General features: G+C 35.9%; 1 protein-coding gene across 3 annotated transcripts; it reads left to right on the top strand.

Moving 5' to 3' along the window:
• The first annotated feature begins 725 nt into the window (after positions 1 to 725).
• On the top strand, positions 726 to 18,012 carry LOC125232813 (CLIP domain-containing serine protease HP8-like). Of its 3 annotated transcripts, none has more exons than XM_048138601.1 (8): positions 726 to 945; positions 11,324 to 11,496; positions 12,131 to 12,260; positions 13,995 to 14,054; positions 14,237 to 14,373; positions 15,122 to 15,230; positions 16,827 to 17,007; positions 17,534 to 18,012. In XM_048138601.1, exons 2-8 carry the CDS (start codon positions 11,419 to 11,421, stop codon positions 17,778 to 17,780), a joined length of 942 nt encoding a protein of 313 aa, XP_047994558.1. In that variant the 5' UTR covers positions 726 to 945; positions 11,324 to 11,418; the 3' UTR covers positions 17,781 to 18,012. The 3 variants fall into 3 exon arrangements, with proteins under 3 accessions (XP_047994558.1, XP_047994556.1, XP_047994557.1); XM_048138599.1 differs by lacking the exon at positions 726 to 945 and adding an exon at positions 3,886 to 4,053; XM_048138600.1 differs by lacking the exon at positions 726 to 945 and adding an exon at positions 3,928 to 4,057.

Raw genomic sequence — 18,012 nt, 5'->3', positions numbered from 1 at the left:
TCATCATTTATAGGTAAAAGCTAGCAGCCAGATTAAGACATCGAGTTAAAATTTGTATGAAATTACCTACTTTGCCCCCTTGTGGATAAAATGCAATGTTGCTATCTGTTTTTGGATAGCAAAGAAAGCCTTTACCAGTTGGTGTGGTGAAAAAATTTTTAAATGACAAAGTGAGTAAGGTAAGATCAAAACTTTCAAACACCAATAAAATTTGTGTTTAAAGAACTTTATTTCCCAAAAGAAAATTTACATTTTCACTTAATTACCCGACTACGGCAACGCAAAAGGAGGGTTATGATTTTGACCGGTATGTATGTGGGTATGTATGTATGTATGTATGTATGTTCATCTGTTCCCTCGTAACTTCTGAAGTACTCATCAGAATTTGACAATCTTCCGCTGGTTATAGGCTACATGACGTCACCGCAATTGAAACATGGCGCCCTCTAAAGGTCATAAAGTAACGAAGCAAAAAAAAAAAATGAAGTTAGGGTGACATGTTGTATATCATTTGAAAGGGCTTAATTAGCAAAATTCAAATATGTACATATTGTTAGCTTTTATTCCCAGCTTTACTAGACTACACCGGATAATTTGCAAATCCGCAAGCGCTCTGCCATGCATAGTTCCACGCATTATCCGACTGCGGTTTCACAAGGAGGCCTTTGGCTGCTTTATATAATTACGCATAGCCATGCGTGCCAACCTGACGTCAGAACGGCGTGTCTATGTAACTATCTATTTAATGCGTGATTGCTTGAGGTACAGTTTTCTTCGCTATAGGTACAGTTTAGTACAGTTTGGGTACAGTTATTTGGTGCAAATGTTGTGACGATTCAGACATCTCTCACGCCATCCTGACGGACACGTCGCATCGCCGTCGCGCGACCATCGCGCGACCGTCGCCCACGCAAGCCACGGCGTAATACTAAGTTCTCGCGCTTTGTAGGTACACATATTTAAAGTCACACACAGGTCGAACGCGATTAATTAACATTATTTTATCTTTTTTCCAACGTTTCAGCCAGGTTGCACTGGCCGTGTTCGAGGAAGACAACAACATTGACTAAAAGCACAGATTATATTTATTTGTCTACCCCGAACATTTATATAAATAAACTAATATCGGGTAATTTTGTGTTGTTTACATCTCCGGTGACACTTTGCTGGGACGTCAGTCTTCCGCGAACACGGCCAATGCAACGTTGGAAAAAGTTGTTACGGTTCTGTTACCGTAAACATACTGAGAGAAATTTGCATTGTGAATTTAACAAGTTTGACTTGTTGCGGGTTTATTATCCGTTTGAAATAAAAGTATTTTAGTAAAGGGAATAAATCACAATATTGATGATACAAGTCGAATTTGTCCGAACAACAAGGTCAAACTTGTTAAAAGATATTTGATTGAATCAGCCAAACGTATGTTTAAAACAATATGACATACACACATTGTGTCATGTTTGCTTTTATAAAATCAACTTAGTCGATTCAAATATATTGTAGAATGTAATAGTTACACTTAACAACTTAACGACAAACTTCTTTTATTTTAATAGCATGAATAGCATGATACAAGATATCCCCAAGTATTTATTATTTTATTTATTTTGTTATCAAATGTTACTGTCTCAGGAGCGCTGGTGGCGCAGGGAAGCAAACAGAGGGCCTTTGGCAGTATATAAGACAAAAAATTACGTCAACTAAACTAAGGACCTGGTATAATAAAATCATCGTAGTTACACTGAAGATCTACTACTAGAAGAAGAACTAAACAAATTACAACAAATTGTTATGTAATTATAAAAATGTGAAAATAATAATTAATTATTGGTAACGAATGGCAACTTTCATTTAAATAAAACCGGCCAATTGCGAGTCGGACTCGCCCACCGAGGGTTCCGTACAAACTTTCTTTCAAACTACCTAGATAAAATAATCTCATGTTTTCATATAACTCTAATGACTTGATTAGAAGACAAAAGTATGGGTACCAATGAGCATAGCGCTATATGTATAGCGCCATCTCTGGGTGAATTCGCTAATTTGCGCGACCTGTATAGTATGTTGGTTTTTCAAGGGTAATTCTTTATAATGTTAACCGATTTAAACAGTTTTTACTTTATTGGAAATAAGATGGTTTAGGTAACATCTTGTATTAATTTGAAGAACGATATACATCCGCAAGGGTAGGTAAATTGAAAGTAAAACTCTGAAAACTTTTTTGTCAATTAAAAAAAAGTTTTCAAGATACAAACACGATTATATTTGTCCTGTAATATTTAGCATAAAACCAATACCTATTTCGTAAAATTTTCATAATTTTTCGTTCGTCGTTTCACTACAAAAAAATTGTACAAAATAGTTTATTTACGTTCAATGTGCGCTCTTTCTAACGATACCCCACTTGACCTGGTAACTTGAAATTTACAGTTTGCCCCCCTTTCATTTTGGCCATTTTCTACCATTAAAATTAATAAATTAAAAAAAAAATATACTTTCTAATTGTAGAGGTTTACAATGTTAACAACTGTTCCAAATTTCAAGTTGATAGCATTAGTAGTTCTCGAGATATTTAGGAATGTGACAGACGGACAGACAGACGGACAGAGTCGCGCCATAAGGGTACCTGTAGTACCTTTTTGGTACGGAACCCTAAAAAATGTTTTCCTTAAGGTGCTGTTAAACGGGCAACACAATTGCCAGCAATTCACATCATCACCATTGCCGTGTTTCCTCCATAGTTAGTTGGTGCGTATTGAACATACGCGGTACTTGTATGTGAATTGATGGAAGTTGTGTTGCCCGTGTAACAGCACCGATCGACCGATCACCACCACCACCAGCGACCGATTTCAGATTGATCTGACAGTCGACAGATTGCTATAATCTGAATTTTAAGAATGTGTGTGGCAATGCGTTGATCTGATTTTTGTAAGATTATGATTTTTTCAGATTTTAAATTTAAGTCTGTCTGTTGCCGGCCTTATTGTCGTTTTATTTTGTTCATCTGAAAAAATAGTACATTACGATACAAGTGCGTAAAAAAGGAAGTTCGAAACGAGTGGCGATAAATTAAAACACGGCCGAAGGGAGTGTTTTAAATCGACACGAGTTACGAATTTCCTTTTCGCACTTGTATCGTACGACGTTTTTCAGTACAGATGAGCCTCCAAAGTTTCTACCTGGCATAGAATGAACCACTTCTCGCACTAGTGCGTAAAGAAAACACCATCTGTACTGAAAAAACATATTTAGAAAAAAACAATTGCGCTAGGTTTTTTCGTGTTTGTTTTCATAATTTTGAAAAAAAAGTTTTTCTATTTGCAACCCCAGGTATGGTATACCCCATCACCATAGCTGGGCATTAACTCGTTAATCCGTTATCGTTAATTAACGAAGTTAACATTTCGATTAACTTTTAAGTTAACTTGAAAAAATGTTAACGGACTCGTTAACTTCCGTTAAATTTCTCCGAGTCCGTTAATCGTTAATCTAGTAGGACACAAGGGCCATCTGCGTTGCGAAAAAGCCCGAATTACGGCAAATCCTATGATTTGCCAGTAAATCCTAGGTTTTTTGCTAAATTGAACCACATATCATATCAAACATGCGCAAGATCGCGTTATATTATAGTACGTACTAGCTTTTGACCGCAGCTTCTGTGAATAATTCGCAGACTGCGATACAATCTTCCACCCCCTATTTTCGAGAAGTGGGGGGTTAGAAAGAGACAAAAAGTAGCCTATGTCACTTTCCATCCCTTCAACTATCTCCACTTAAAAAATCATGTCAATTCGTCGCTCCGTTTTGCCGTGAAAGACGGACAAACAAACAGACACACACACTTTCCCATTTATAATATTAGTATGGATTTATAAACACAAAACCGGATCTGATCCACGAGCACGAGTGACCAGTTCCAGTTACAAGGAAACAACTGACATGTACACGTCTTCTCAATTATAAATAAAAATAAGAAAATGAATGTTAAATTTAGTATTTCATGTGTACTCAGTTTGTTGTCATGGACTCCCTCTTACGCAGCAGATATAAGTAAGTAAGTTTTATGGTTTTTTTTTTATACAGAGTGTAACAAAAATGGTGGTGATCCGTTTAAGGGCTATCGTATTCTTATCAGGAAAAAGTAGAAGGAAATTTTTTTTTCGCTAAAAAAAATTTTCACTTTTGTATGAGCCGGGCCGCGCGAATCGGTCGAATCTCCATACAAAGATAAAAAAATATTTTGTGAAAAAAAATTTTTATCCTACTTTTTCCTGATGAGAATACGATACTGAATACGCCCTTAAACGGATCACCACCATTTTTGTTACACCCTGTATTTAGCCCTCGTCTCAACATTAATAAAATTACAGTATTATTGAATCGTGCGCTGACAAGTGACAATGCTAAGGTTTCAAAAATAAAGACTAATTTAAATCTTGGCAATTTTCTAACGCCGTGTCTTGCGTGGGCGACGGTCGCCACGGCGTCAGTGCCGCAACGATGAAATAATCTTAGTCCAAAAAAACATACTTCCGCTTGTCCGTCCTATCATGATGCCAAAGCAATTAAATTATTCAGTGGATTGCACTAAATTCTTTTTTGATATATTTAATAGACAGAATATACCAATATTTGAAAAGGGTTGTGGCAATTAGTCTGAGAATGCTAAATCTGAGAATGCACCAGTTATTATCATATTATATATAAAATTAATTATATGAGAACTTGCATGTACTTAATTGGCTCTGTAATGTATAGTCTTTGTATTATAGTTACTTTATTAATAACCATTAAAACATACTTATAAAAACACTTAAATTAAAATCTTACAAATAAAATAAAACTCTGTAATTATATTAGGCTTGTGTCGTTCACGAACTATGAACTGTTAGGAATAAAATCCCATCAATGACCGAAATGAACTGAATCTTTCCGTGGTCTGAGAATCGGTCTTTGCTCATTTAGTTCATTATAGGATCGGCGAGTGCGAGCGGTTTGGATCGAGAACGAATGTCTGACTGCGCCGACCGAGAGCGAGAGCTACTTTAGCAGAGCAACAAAAAAGTCAAGTTTTCATATTAAACTTCGGTTACTTACAACCTTTCGGCCCGGAATGTAACTATCTGTGGACTATTCGTATCATTTTGACACTATTCGGTCCCATTCGTTCTGATCTTTCCGACCGCAGTGGTCGCTGGTCTGGCTGAACTAAATGAGCAAAAGACCTAAAAGAGCGAACTAGTTCGTGGGAGCGATTGAACGAGATCGGAGCGCTCCGATCAACGAACGAAACGGCACAAGCCTAAATTATATTTTAGATTTCAATGATAACTTGATAAGTTTAGCTATTGGTTTCCCAATAAATAAATATCGAGTACCGCTACAGATACCTACCTAATTATATGAAAAACATTTTGTAACATCCATCTCTTCTTCTCAGTCGTTCCCTCGTGGCTGAGGATCGTGACCAACAGTGATTTCTCTCCACTTGACGCGGTCTAGGGCCATATGGACTGCCATCTGCACACTTAATATTATAAACACACATACATACTTAATATTATAAAAGGGAAAGTGTGTGTGTCTGTTTGTTTGTCCGTCTTTCACGGCTAAACAGAGCGACGAATTAACGTGATTTTTAAGTTGAGATAGTCGAAGGGATGGAGCACAGAACTTAATTTAGATAGAAGAAACAAATTCATATATTTGTATAGGGGCCGAGCGTGTCAAATTTTGTACTGAAGTTGATTCTTGCCTGTAATTTTAAATATGTCTCAGGCTCTTGATTGTTCATAATTTTTGTGTTGTTGCAATTGAATATCACGTAACGAGGCATTTTTTATGTTTTGGTTGACTTCAACTTACAAAAATTGACGCCCGAAAGCTGCAAGCTGCGAGTAAAGACGGACAACTCAGTGGATTTCACTGAGTTCATTTGACACGCTAAGTAGATACGTTTGCTTGATCTATGGTATATATGACATCTGTGGGATGGAGAGTGACATAGGCTACTTTTTGTCTCTTTCTAACGCGAGCGAAGCCGCGGGCAAAAGATAGTCCAAAATGAAGATAATTGGATTTCATATACTTATCGGTCGTATATCATTAAAGTGATCATGATCTTGGGGTCATTTACGTCGGGGCCACCATTTGTAGGGCGTCTAATTTATGTTAAAACACTCTGTTTATATTTCCCATTAATTATATTTTAAAATTTAAAGGAACATGCAGAACAATAATAATATTTTACGTAAGTTACATTGACACCTACTTATCATAAAATCCATACCTATAAAAATATTACAGCGTCCAAAGCTAGAATCCATACTGTACTAATATTATAAATGGGAAAGTGTGTGTGTCTGTCTGTTTGTCCGTCATTCACGGCAAAATGGAGCGACGGATTGTCGTTTTTTTTTTCAAGTGGAGATAGTTGAAGGGATACAGAGTCACATAGGCTACTTTTTGTCTCTTTCTAACGCGAGTGAAGCTGCTGGCAAAAGCTAGTAGGCTTTAGACGACCGGTCTGGCTCAGTCGGTAGTGACCCTGCCTGCTGAGCCGCGGTCCTGGGTTCGAATCCCGGTAAGGGCATTTATTTGTGTGATGAGCACAGATATTTGTTCCTAGTATATATGTAAGGACTGTATCGATAAGTATAAGGACAAAACAAACCTCGTCTAAATGTTGACATGTGCATAATTTTATATTATTATGTTCCGAGAGTATGATCTGAAGGTATTGGTAAGCACTATTTGATATAAGAAGGTCTAATTTTTTTTTTATTTTAGAGACTTTATGGTACTTTCATTAAGGTCTAGCAAATAAATTTCGGACAACCCCTATCTGGCTTAATTTGAGAATATTTCAATGACTGTTTGTACGATTTCAACAAACAAAGGTTAATATGCTGCCAAAATATATTCTTTAAGAGTCCTCTTCATGGTTTTTCAATTGGGTACTTGCAGAATAAATGCGGTGAATTTATATAATTAAAAAAAAACGCTATTTTGAGCAACGTTCCGGATTGTCGTAAATTTTTGATGCAAGCAGGATGAGAGAAACAGATAAAAAAATTAGCCATAGGCCAAAGTCTAACTGACATTCACGGTGTTTGAACAGTGCCTAAACCAAATCGATATAAACAGTGTATGATAGTTAAATTCGACATCAAAGTCGGAGTTAGAGGAAGCACCATGCCACATTCTCTAAATGGCCGCCATACACAGATCCTGAACTTTATTTCTTAAAAATAACTATGGCTAGACTATGTCCAGATATTCTGCTTTGTGGATCATATGTCGTTGAGGTTCACACAGTACAATTTTTTCCCAACAAACAAAATATCCTTATAAAATCAATCTATAAGGGCTAAACACTCATAGTAGTTTTAAAATAGCATTCATTATGCCAGAGTTCCTTATAGCGGCTCATTATAAGAGAATTTGGCCTAATAGTACATTTACTCTTATAATTTGGCCATGTACACGTTAATAAGTCAAATTTATATGACTGCAATAAGGGTTTAAAAATATTTACTCTTATAGTAGCTCATTATAAGAGGATTTGGCCAATAGTACATTTACTCTTATAACTTGGCCATGTACACGTTAATAAGTCCAATTTATATGACTGCAATAAGGGTTTAAAAATATTTACTCTTATAGTAGCTCATTATAAGAGGATTTGGCCAATAGTACATTTACTCTTATAACTTGGCCATGTACACGTTAATAAGTCCAATTTATATGACTGCAATAAGGGTTTAAAAATATTTACTCTTATAGTAGCTCATTATAAGAGGATTTGGCCAATAGTACATTTACTCTTATAACTTGGCCATGTACACGTTAATAAGTCCAATTTATATGACTGCAATAAGGGTTTAAAAATATGTATTCTTATAGAAGCCATTTAAAATGCCTTTTCGCTGTATAATATTCAAAGCACTATAAAAGCTTTTGTTATGGCCAATTATTCTTATAAAAGTAATGCATAAGATAACTATGATGCTTTATGCCTCATAGGAGCATATAATAAAACGTCTATCCAGCAAACAAATTATAGCATTTTATAAAGTGTTTTAAAGAATTAAAGCAATACATTTTCTCTTATACAATAATTATAAAGGCATTATTCTTGAAAGTGTCGTATTAAAAGTTTTTATAAAACTTGATTCGTCATTTTGAAAATCCAGCGAATGTGAACAATCTGATCCCAACTTATCGATTAGTGGTTCCGTAGAGGATGCCATTATGGAATAATTATATGAATATGCAGGCAAGCAGCAGTGACAGTAATACAGGTATATCGTTAAATGATGAATTGAGTTTGGATTTAGCTTAATAATTATATTTTTTGTTCTTATTTAAGGTGTCTGTAGCTCTGCGGTGAAAAATGTTAAGGTATATACAGCGGGGCCGCGGGGCAGATCTCGACTGGAGGGCAAATGTAACTGGTCCATTGTTTCCATGTTTTACAATGTTTACATTATTAAATAGAGTGTCCACCGGTTATACCAGACTAGCATGTACTCGGAGGTGGCCAATTATACATAACTGAGCGTATAAGAGACTATTACCAAGGCACTCAGTTTTTTTATCCATCAGTACCTACTAATATTAATTTTTAAGATTAACTTTATTAGAATAAGTTCCAAAAGTGTATTCCTTACTTTATGGACTTTGGTCTGAAATAAAAAAAAAATCTTTTATTGCGGGGTATCATTGTGAATGTTGGACGATCTGAATAAGTGAATACAATGTTCGGCTATTTTAAGAAGAAACCGATTTTATATGTAATCCTTTGGGACTAAGACAGATTAAAATTGAGGACAAATAAAGACAAACTCACTTTTTAAGATATTTATTTATGTGCAACGAAACCAAACCGATACAAGTAACTTTATAAGATTAATATTTTCAGTTCTATTGCTCACGATGTTGCTGTTTCAATGAGTCTACATACTTCAAAATATTAATATATTCTTCAGAGCGCCGACACGGTGGTAGAAATTGTAATTAACCTATCAGTAAATTTCCAAAATAATAAGTAGTTTCTTTTATCGAGGTCTTCATCAAATTCATAAAAGATATATTGATTTCCGTTTTCTTGTTTTGAATTATCAGCGCCATCTTTGCTTGGTGTGATTTTCTTACAACCTAAACTATTTCCTGCGTCCTCTTCCATTTTGCATGTTTTTTGATCCACCACTCCTGGCTTATTTTTGGGTGTAAGTAATGATTGTGACTGATTTTCTCCATCAGAATATGTGCCGTTTTGTAGTTCATCTGTAATAAAAAAAAAAAAAATATTTATTTGAAGTCTTAGGCTAGGCTGTTTATAGTTATCGACACAAAGTCCATTGTGATGGCGGTACTGAAATCGTCTGTGGTTTTCAATAGCACTTACTTACTAAGAGGAGGAGAAGAGTTTGTCATCTTCACGTCACTAAAAACGGCTGACTATGTATCTCATCCACAGATTCTGTAACAATAACCATAATAATAAATATCAAATAGAGTATTTGACTCAGCATTTACAATAAATCAATAGGAAGTAATAAAATAAGGCACCAGAAGATTAAATATTCCGAAGCACAAGTTTGTTTTAAATTGAAAATTCTAGGTATAACTTCCTAATGAAATATTGAAAATATCAGTATTACCTGACATGCTGCGGACTACACGGTTTTATTTTGTTCTATGCCGGTTAATCGAACCAAACCTTTATCAAAGCGTTCCCCAAAATACCGGTTTAAAAAGAACGGTCTTTCGAACAAAAATGCAATTTCAAAGTTTTGCGCCAAGTACATGATAACTAGACAGCGGATTTCAGGTAGCGATTTAAATATTAATATGGATATGACTAGTGCAATTTTTTAAATACATGTCATGTGGTTTATAATCTATTATTATTACCTACATCGCACACCACAAACTTCACTGAATAATTAGATTAAATTAATGTTATTTTTTATTTTATAAATTAAAGTATTTTATTCTAAATAATGGACTTTCAATTTAAATATATATAAGAAGCGAATTATTTTCATTTTTATATTCTTTGAGCCATAATAGAAGTTTTTACTGTGCAATGCGCAGAAGAAATATTAAAGAAATAAGTATAAATAAATATTTTTTTTATTTTTATTTATTATCATTATAATTTTTGCCCAATATTCACAAAAGCATCCAAAAAGGGTTTTACTTTTATGTTCCCATACATTTTTTCGTGTGTAGAAAAAATAATAAATATTGTATGCGAGTCATATTCATATTAATATTTAAATCGCTACCTGAAATCTGCTCTCTATCGATAACGTTATGAATTTTTAACTGGTATCCGTTACAAATATTTAACTAGATGGTAAGGTTCGGGATTTCACTAATTGTGAGAAGGAACCCTAAAGATATATAAAATGGCGAATCATAAGTAACACCGGTGGCTATTATAAAGTTTTTACTCTTATAGAGTATTTGTAAATGATGTGCTTACTGCTTTTACTCTTATAACAGCCTTGCTCAAGACATGTCAAAATTAATTAACCGCATTTTTAGTACAAAACCGTTGAAATACAAGGGCGCATTAATAATACAACACATTTTATATCACATTTCACCATGAAATTGGATTCCCACACAGTTTTCATAATAAATAAGCAAATAATTGTAATATGTAAAAGTTAACTTACCGTTTACTAACTTGCAAAATGGATGACTTGATGATGATGTACACATAAATCACTACGAAAAGCACAATAAACTTTTAAAACAGCATCCTGTTTCGCCGTTATGAGTTTTACTCCCTTATATCTGATGATCACAAAACGTGTACAAGAGCTATTGCCCTTATTAAAGCTTTGAATATGATTCTTACAAGTATAATTGCCTTTATTAAAGCTTTAAATATGATTCTTATTAGTACATTAGCCTTTTAAAAGCACTTTTCTTGCCATTATAAGGTTAACTTTCTTATTGCATGCCATAATAAAACACGTACAAGATAAGAAAGCTAATAATATAGCAACTACAAGGGGGATATAAGGTTTTTGGCCTTATAAGGTGTGCCCAAATGCCCTCTTGTAAAGGGTTTACAAGGTTATTATAAGAGTACTATTTTTGGCATTATAAGCCACTATAAGACTAATTTTTGTTAGTTGGGTTGTAAGGTGTCCCCAATATTTATTTTTATTTTTTATTTTATTATTTTATAAGGAGGTTATAGCTAAAGTCGCCACAAGCCGCCTAACTAAGTATCGCTTTTCTGAAAAAACATAGGTATATGTAGATTGACAGACCTTTGAATCACTAATCGTTGCAGAAAACTGCAGCGATTGCATTGCTTTCCACACCTGTCCTGCCGCCGTGGCAGCGAGAGATAACCTGAAAGCTTGCACGGTAAAGCTGCCATCTTGTATGCCAGTAATTGAGTCCCAGGTGATTGAACAAGTGTCGAGCAACGAATGCGGGCGCGATGATAGTGGGAACGCAAAGGTTAGTATTTTACCAGATTTAGTTTAGAGTTTAGCAATCACCTAAGAGATGTTGCCGAAGTAGCGAATGTTCTGATGGATAGTTTCCGGTATTGTTCTTTGCAAATTTATTACAATAAAGGGTCAACTTTTTTGACGTTTTATGAGTTGGTAACTAATACTTAAAATTTCAAACAGGACTTAATTGCGTTATACTATGTACATAGCGAAAAGGCATTCGGATGTTATATCCGAGGGAGCCCAGAGCCATTCATGTCCGAGGGAGCCCAGATGTACAATAACTTACCTAGTGAAGTGAGAGACAGCAAATCATTAAAATTGTTTAAAGCCAAGTTGAAAAAATAAATCAGTGATAATGTGTATCACCTAAGTATCAAAGACTAGCTGGATAAAACTATAAATATTAAGAAAATTGTTCATATCTTAAACTCATTGTAAGTGAACTTTTGTTCTTTATGAGTAATAAAGTATTTAAGCCCATATGTTGGGTGGACGACATTCGAAAAACTGCGGAGCACCTCTCGATGAGACTGGCTCACGACCAGGACAAGTGGTGTACACGAAGGGAGACCTATGCTCAGCAGTGGACGATTAACGGCTGAAATGATGACGATGAATAGAATCATAATTTCCAGGTGTGCTGCGCTGAGCTAACAGCTGGAGTGGAGAAAGCACTAGCGTCTGTTGACCATCCAAACCTTTCCTTGTTACCGGACAACTGCGGAGTTGGAGAAGACGACGAGTTTGCAAATCGAGTAGCAGGTGGTGAGTATTCTTCATTCAATGGGAATAATCTTCTCCCGTGTGGTGACGGGTTAAGAATTTCACCGCCCTCTTTCTTCTCGTGGGAGTCGTAGAAGTAGATGGTACGAGTTCAATTGTGGGCACTAGGCTTACCTCGGACACTGGCTATCAAATATATGAAAGAGGCGCGTTCCTAGAACACTAGTCAAGCTCGTGTAGTGAAGGCGTGTGTGTGAATTAAGACAGGTCAACTGTTCGCGTTTTTGACAGGCGGTGACTGTGAGGTAACCGAGAGGGGGTGGGCGATACGATAGTACCTAATCTATTTTATACTGTGGCGTAGGCGAGAGGCTGGCAACCTGTCACTGTAATGTCACAATTTTGGTTTCTTTCAATCACTTTTTTGCCAAAAGTGGAATTGAAACTTGAGTAGCTTCATTTGTGTAGGTAATTAATAGAATAACGATAAATAAAATAAATAAAAAAATGTGCTCTGCCTAACCCTTTATGGGATAGGTACAGACGTGATTTTATGTATGATATTCTCCAGATGGTGTGGTTTCCCCTAGAGTTGGTCAAATGAGACTAGCCACTTTCTTTTTAATTCACACCTCCGGCAGGGCTCAAAACTGCGAACTTGTGGAACACCGGTAAAACTTTCTGACGATGAATCGCCATAATGGCGGGAGCGACATGTAGATACAGCATAGCTGGGCACCGTTAATGAAATAGTTAACTTCGATATTCGCTAATCCGTTACTTTAAAAGTTAACTTCGTTAATCGTTAAAGCGATACATTTCAACAAATTTAACGGAAGTTAAAGTTAATCGATAATCCGTTAATCGCTATAAAAAAAAACTTTACTCAACTATTTAGTATTTGCGTAAGCTTAATATGTTACTGTAAAAGCCTGGAGTTCGCCAAAATCTCTTAAAAAATCCCAGCTGCCAATTGGTAAAAGCAAAATGTTAATAAATATAGTTCTCTTTGGACTTATATCGACGTTGGTTCGGTAAATTCTAGGTTTTATATGTTTTATTGGGTCAAGCATGCGGTCGTAGTCATGGTGCGCAGGTTCCTCGGATTGAGATACCTCTAATCGAAGTTGTGATCCACGGTAACTTGGTAAATAGCGCGGCCCGCCGAACTCTGCACTTTGGTTTCATACGTCGGTTGCGTGATTTGTGTGTCATGCCTGATGATTTACATTCTATTTCGCAGTTAGTGATGGGTGCAGTAGGACTAATAAACTTTAGCAGGTCTCGAACAAGTGATCCAAAGGCACCAACTTGTCTGTAGACTGTGAATTTACGTGAAAATCCAGGTTTCGCCTTACTCCGGGCTTTTACAGTAGCGGTCAGAGCAAGTTTTACTCGGCGCGTGCGGAACTGGATTAACGATTAACGGACTCGAAGAAATTTAACGGAAGTTAACGAATCCGTTAACATTTTTTAAAGTTAACTTAAAAGTTAATCCGTTAACCAAAATGTTAACTTCGTTAATTAACGATTAACGGATTAACGAGTTAATGCCCAGCTATGAGATACAGGTAGATGTCGCTATAAGCTACGAAACGAAACGCTCGTAGACATCTATCTCTATCGCTAGTGCGTATTGGCGCGACAGAGCCAGACTACCTTTCGCGGCGTGTCGTTTTCCCCATTCGGCTACGGCACCAGGCACCGGGGTCTCAATTCGTCAGTTGCAATGTACAACTTACTAAACATTTTTTTTATTACACTATATTGTTTCAGGAGTCCCTGTTTTAGGAATCTACGACTATCCATGGATGATCTTCATTTCTTACCAGACTCGTGAGTCTTCGAAAATATTTCCTAAATAATTACCTAAACGCTGCCTAATTGTCCCACTGACTATCAATTCGCCGGACGATAACGGCAACGGCTCGTCAGTTATATTGGACACTGTCGCTGTAAAATTGTCGAACTCTGACAGTCAGTAGTTCCCTCAAATTAACCTTTATTCTTAATTTTAGAGGCAGGACCCCAATTCCTGTGCGGTGGCAGTCTGATAAACAACCGCTACGTGTTGACTGCGGCCCACTGTCTCTCCCGTAAGGAAGCACTCACTGTGAGGGTACGGGAATACGATGTTGAAACTAAAGGGCCTCCCGTAAGTGAGAATTATGTCACGAAATAAGTTAAGAGTAAATAACCTTTTTAAGAGCAAACTTTTATTTAAATGCGCTGTGTTAATACCGCGATATTACAGAATACTGAGCTTCCTTATACATAATAATAAGTATTAGCCTTTATGTACCAAGATCCTCCAAGCCAATTGGCGTGAATTCTTGGACAAAGGGCGCTGGTTCAGTCCGGAAATCGACGCCTTAGGGAAATAGTGTAATTTATAGTGTAATTTTTATCATGAAATAAAGAAATCTAATCTAATCTAATTGCACCCGTTTCGGAATGCGAACAAAATGGGGAAAACTTAAAAGAAAATATATAAAACAAAGGCCGTACACTCACCCGCGCTTTGACGTATAGGCCTCTTTCGGTATAAATCCACGGCTTTTCCGCTCGCCGTAAATTCACAATATTTCAACCGCAGTTCACAACCGCCGTGAACGTCAACAACTTTGATTAAAGTAAAGGTCTGGTAAAGGTCAACAATTTTCTTCTTCATCTGACATATTCTTTTTCTTCTTTCATTTCATATTTTTTAAATCTTGTTCTAAATATAACGCCTTTTGCGCATGCCCATAAATTCCCCATACGAGATAAATATACATGATAAAATGATGTGAGAGCGAGACATGATAAATTTAAACAATTGAGAATGCGTTCCGAAACTACTTATGGTATTAAAAACTAAACACTTTTCATTGAATACGACATATTTTTCTTTATGTTTTCAGGATATACCTATAGAAGAGGCTATTCCGCATCCTGGATACCGCCGTCGACCTGTCATTACAGATGACATTGGACTCCTGAGACTGAAAAATCCTGTGATCTTATATTCCGGTGTGTAAATTATTTTGAGTATAACTATTGTTTATCACTTTCAGCTCTTGTTAATAAAAGAGACACGGCGATATTGATAGCTCACCGCTGGGCGAGTAATTATAAACATCGCCGTGTCTCTTTTAGCATTTTCAGAATTTGGGTCCCCGTCCCCCCAATTAGCGTAAGTTGTTAACAAAAATTACCAGTCAGTTTTGTGACGACAATTAAGCATAAAATCTGTCTAAAATTTACTTTTTTCACATTCTGAATGTAGATTATCGCTTAAAGTTTATGTAATTAACACAAAAACAATATTTTTATTGAAATTTCATGCTTAATGATCGTCACAAAACTGACAGTGAGTTAATTTATGTTAACGGTTTTCGCTAATTGGGGGGAGCCAAATACTGAAAATGCTCATTTACACGGGAGTGATTCTTAGAACAAATTAAATTATCCTCATAGAAAATAATTTAATTTGCATTTTTAGTAAACACACTACTTATTACTTTTATTACTTACTTTTATTTCAGTTTACGGGAGTGATTATCTTTTGCTCGTTTTTATAGCCGATAGCTCATAGTTTACTAGCTCGCGGTGGGACCATAATCCTTTGAACGCAAAGAGCACCTAAACGCGTCGTATATGCCTCTGAATTAATTGCACATTGAGATTTTCATTCATAATGTTAATTTTATCAAAGTAACATTATTATTAAATAACAATGTTATTGTGACAAACTAAACTAAATTTTAGTAGTAAAGTTATATTTTTCTACTCGTCGACTTTAATCGGCCAATTAGGACACCACAGACTAAACTATAAGTGCTGACTTTTCAGTGTTAGATAGTCTTTGACACGTAGTCAACTATAATATTTCATTACAGTTCATTTTTAGTTAACTGTAAAATTTTCAAAAATAGAACTTCATACAAGTTCTTTACTAATTTGCGATACCTGGCAAATTTCTCTGCATCTGAAACACGTTTTTTTTATCTGTCGCGTTATCGACCAATCAGAGACGGTTATTACAAACAATTGGCGGTGAGGTGAACGACGCTATTAACATTAATTTTAACTTGAATGATGATATTTTTCGTCCATTGATGATGAAGATGATGACTCATAGAAAAAGTATTGTATAGAATAGTGATATAATTAAGCTTTTCACTCTCGTACCGTACTATTAGGCCACTCAGCAAGCTTCGTGGCCTAAACATGGTACTCGACTGAAAAGCTTTGTATTATATCACGATTGTATAAAATACTATTATTATCGCGTTTGCGTATGTCAATTTATAGGTACAGTCGACTCCATAAATATGTGTACAATTCTCCACCTTAACTCTATGCAATGCAATAAAGTGAAAAAATGTAGGTACACATATTTATGAACTCGACTGTACCACGAGATTATTTATTTAGAATAGAATAGAGAATTTATTTGCATACCACATACACATGCATTACATTACATTTATTGATGTTACACAAATATGAGACGTATGCTATAGCATACGCGTAGTCATTTGTTTTCTTTGGCCTATGACAGATGACATCACTAGCCGTCCGTGAACGTGTTAAAGATTGTCCATATATTTTTTTCTTTTTCAGGAAACGCTGGCACAATTTGCCTGCCAGTAACTCGCGACCTGCAGAACCGGGACATAGTCGCACAGGGCGCCACCATCGCCCAAAGAAAAAGGAAAGCTGACGAAAATTACGAATCGACCAGGCTGCTATATGCCGATGTAACCATCTATAGTGCTGAGTATTGCCGGGAACAATACAATAAGTTTGTATTCTTATTGTGTGTAGTTAAGTTAATTGTAAATTGAAATATATATCATACAATTCGTACACGAAAGAAAAAACGACAAGGCCCACTGGTGGCCGAGCCGGGAATCGAACCCAACCTGTTTTACAACCTGTACCATACAACCTGTTTTTATTGAATTCCGTTAACTTTAAGGGAAGGTTCTTTAGATGAAATACAATTAATTTCTCTAAGAAACTAGCGTCTTAACTCTTATGGCTATTGAGTTATTAAAAAAATAAAGCTAATTGAACATGTGTGTGACAGCCTTTACCAATTCCTAATGTTATTTGTTTTGATATGTGCCGTCAATCACTTGACACTAACTTGAATGTTATTGTTAAGGGGTCTCTCACACTAATAAATTCATTTATTATGTATGAAAATGATGAAAAAAAATTTTTTGTTAATTTAACTAAAAGTGATATACAGGGCGGATTTAACGGAAAACAAAAAAAACACGGGGTATATATATATATTTTTTAAGGCATGTTCTTTATTTCAGAAGCAGAAAGCATGGCGAAGAGGACAAGATGATCAATAAGATCTGCTCCGACTCAAACCTGAAGGGGGCTTGTCGCGGGGTCTCCGGAGGCCCCTTGATGGTGTGGGGCCCCTTTGGGGACCGAAATCGCTTCATACAATACGGTCTCGTGTCGTATGGACCAAATGGATGCGGGACCCTATTGCCTGAAGTTTACACTGAGGTTTCTAAATATATGATGTGGATTTTGGATACAATACGACCTTGAATATTTAAAACTAGGTTGTTATAATAAGGTAATTAACTACTATTTGTTTAGTAAGTAAATGTTTTGCTTTGAAATATTAACTGTAACTACCTTTTTTATTATCTGACCCTACTTGTACAGTCGACTACAAAGAGATGTATCCACTTTTTCACCTTATTGCTTTGTAATTAGGGATTGCAATCCGGTCCGGCGTGTGGTGAAAACATGCAAAAAAGGCACTATTTGGGTACTT

This window comes from Leguminivora glycinivorella, chromosome 13 (assembly GCF_023078275.1).
Source record: "Leguminivora glycinivorella isolate SPB_JAAS2020 chromosome 13, LegGlyc_1.1, whole genome shotgun sequence".
In the NCBI taxonomy this organism is placed as follows: Eukaryota; Metazoa; Arthropoda; class Insecta; order Lepidoptera; family Tortricidae; genus Leguminivora; species Leguminivora glycinivorella.
The sequence above is the reverse complement of the archived record's forward strand: the minus strand, read 5'-3'. Positions and strand labels throughout refer to the sequence as shown.

Bases quoted from the DNA above. Each gene is read 5' to 3' on its own strand.
- LOC125232813 (XM_048138599.1), top strand. From the start codon at position 3,981: ATGAATGTTAAATTTAGTATTTCATGTGTACTCAGTTTGTTGTCATGG. The intron at 11,497-12,130 runs GTTAGTATTTTA...CATAATTTCCAG, and splicing joins ATGATAGTGGGAACGCAAAG to GTGTGCTGCGCTGAGCTAAC. The intron at 17,008-17,533 runs GTTTGTATTCTT...TCTTTATTTCAG, and splicing joins TGCCGGGAACAATACAATAA to AAGCAGAAAGCATGGCGAAG.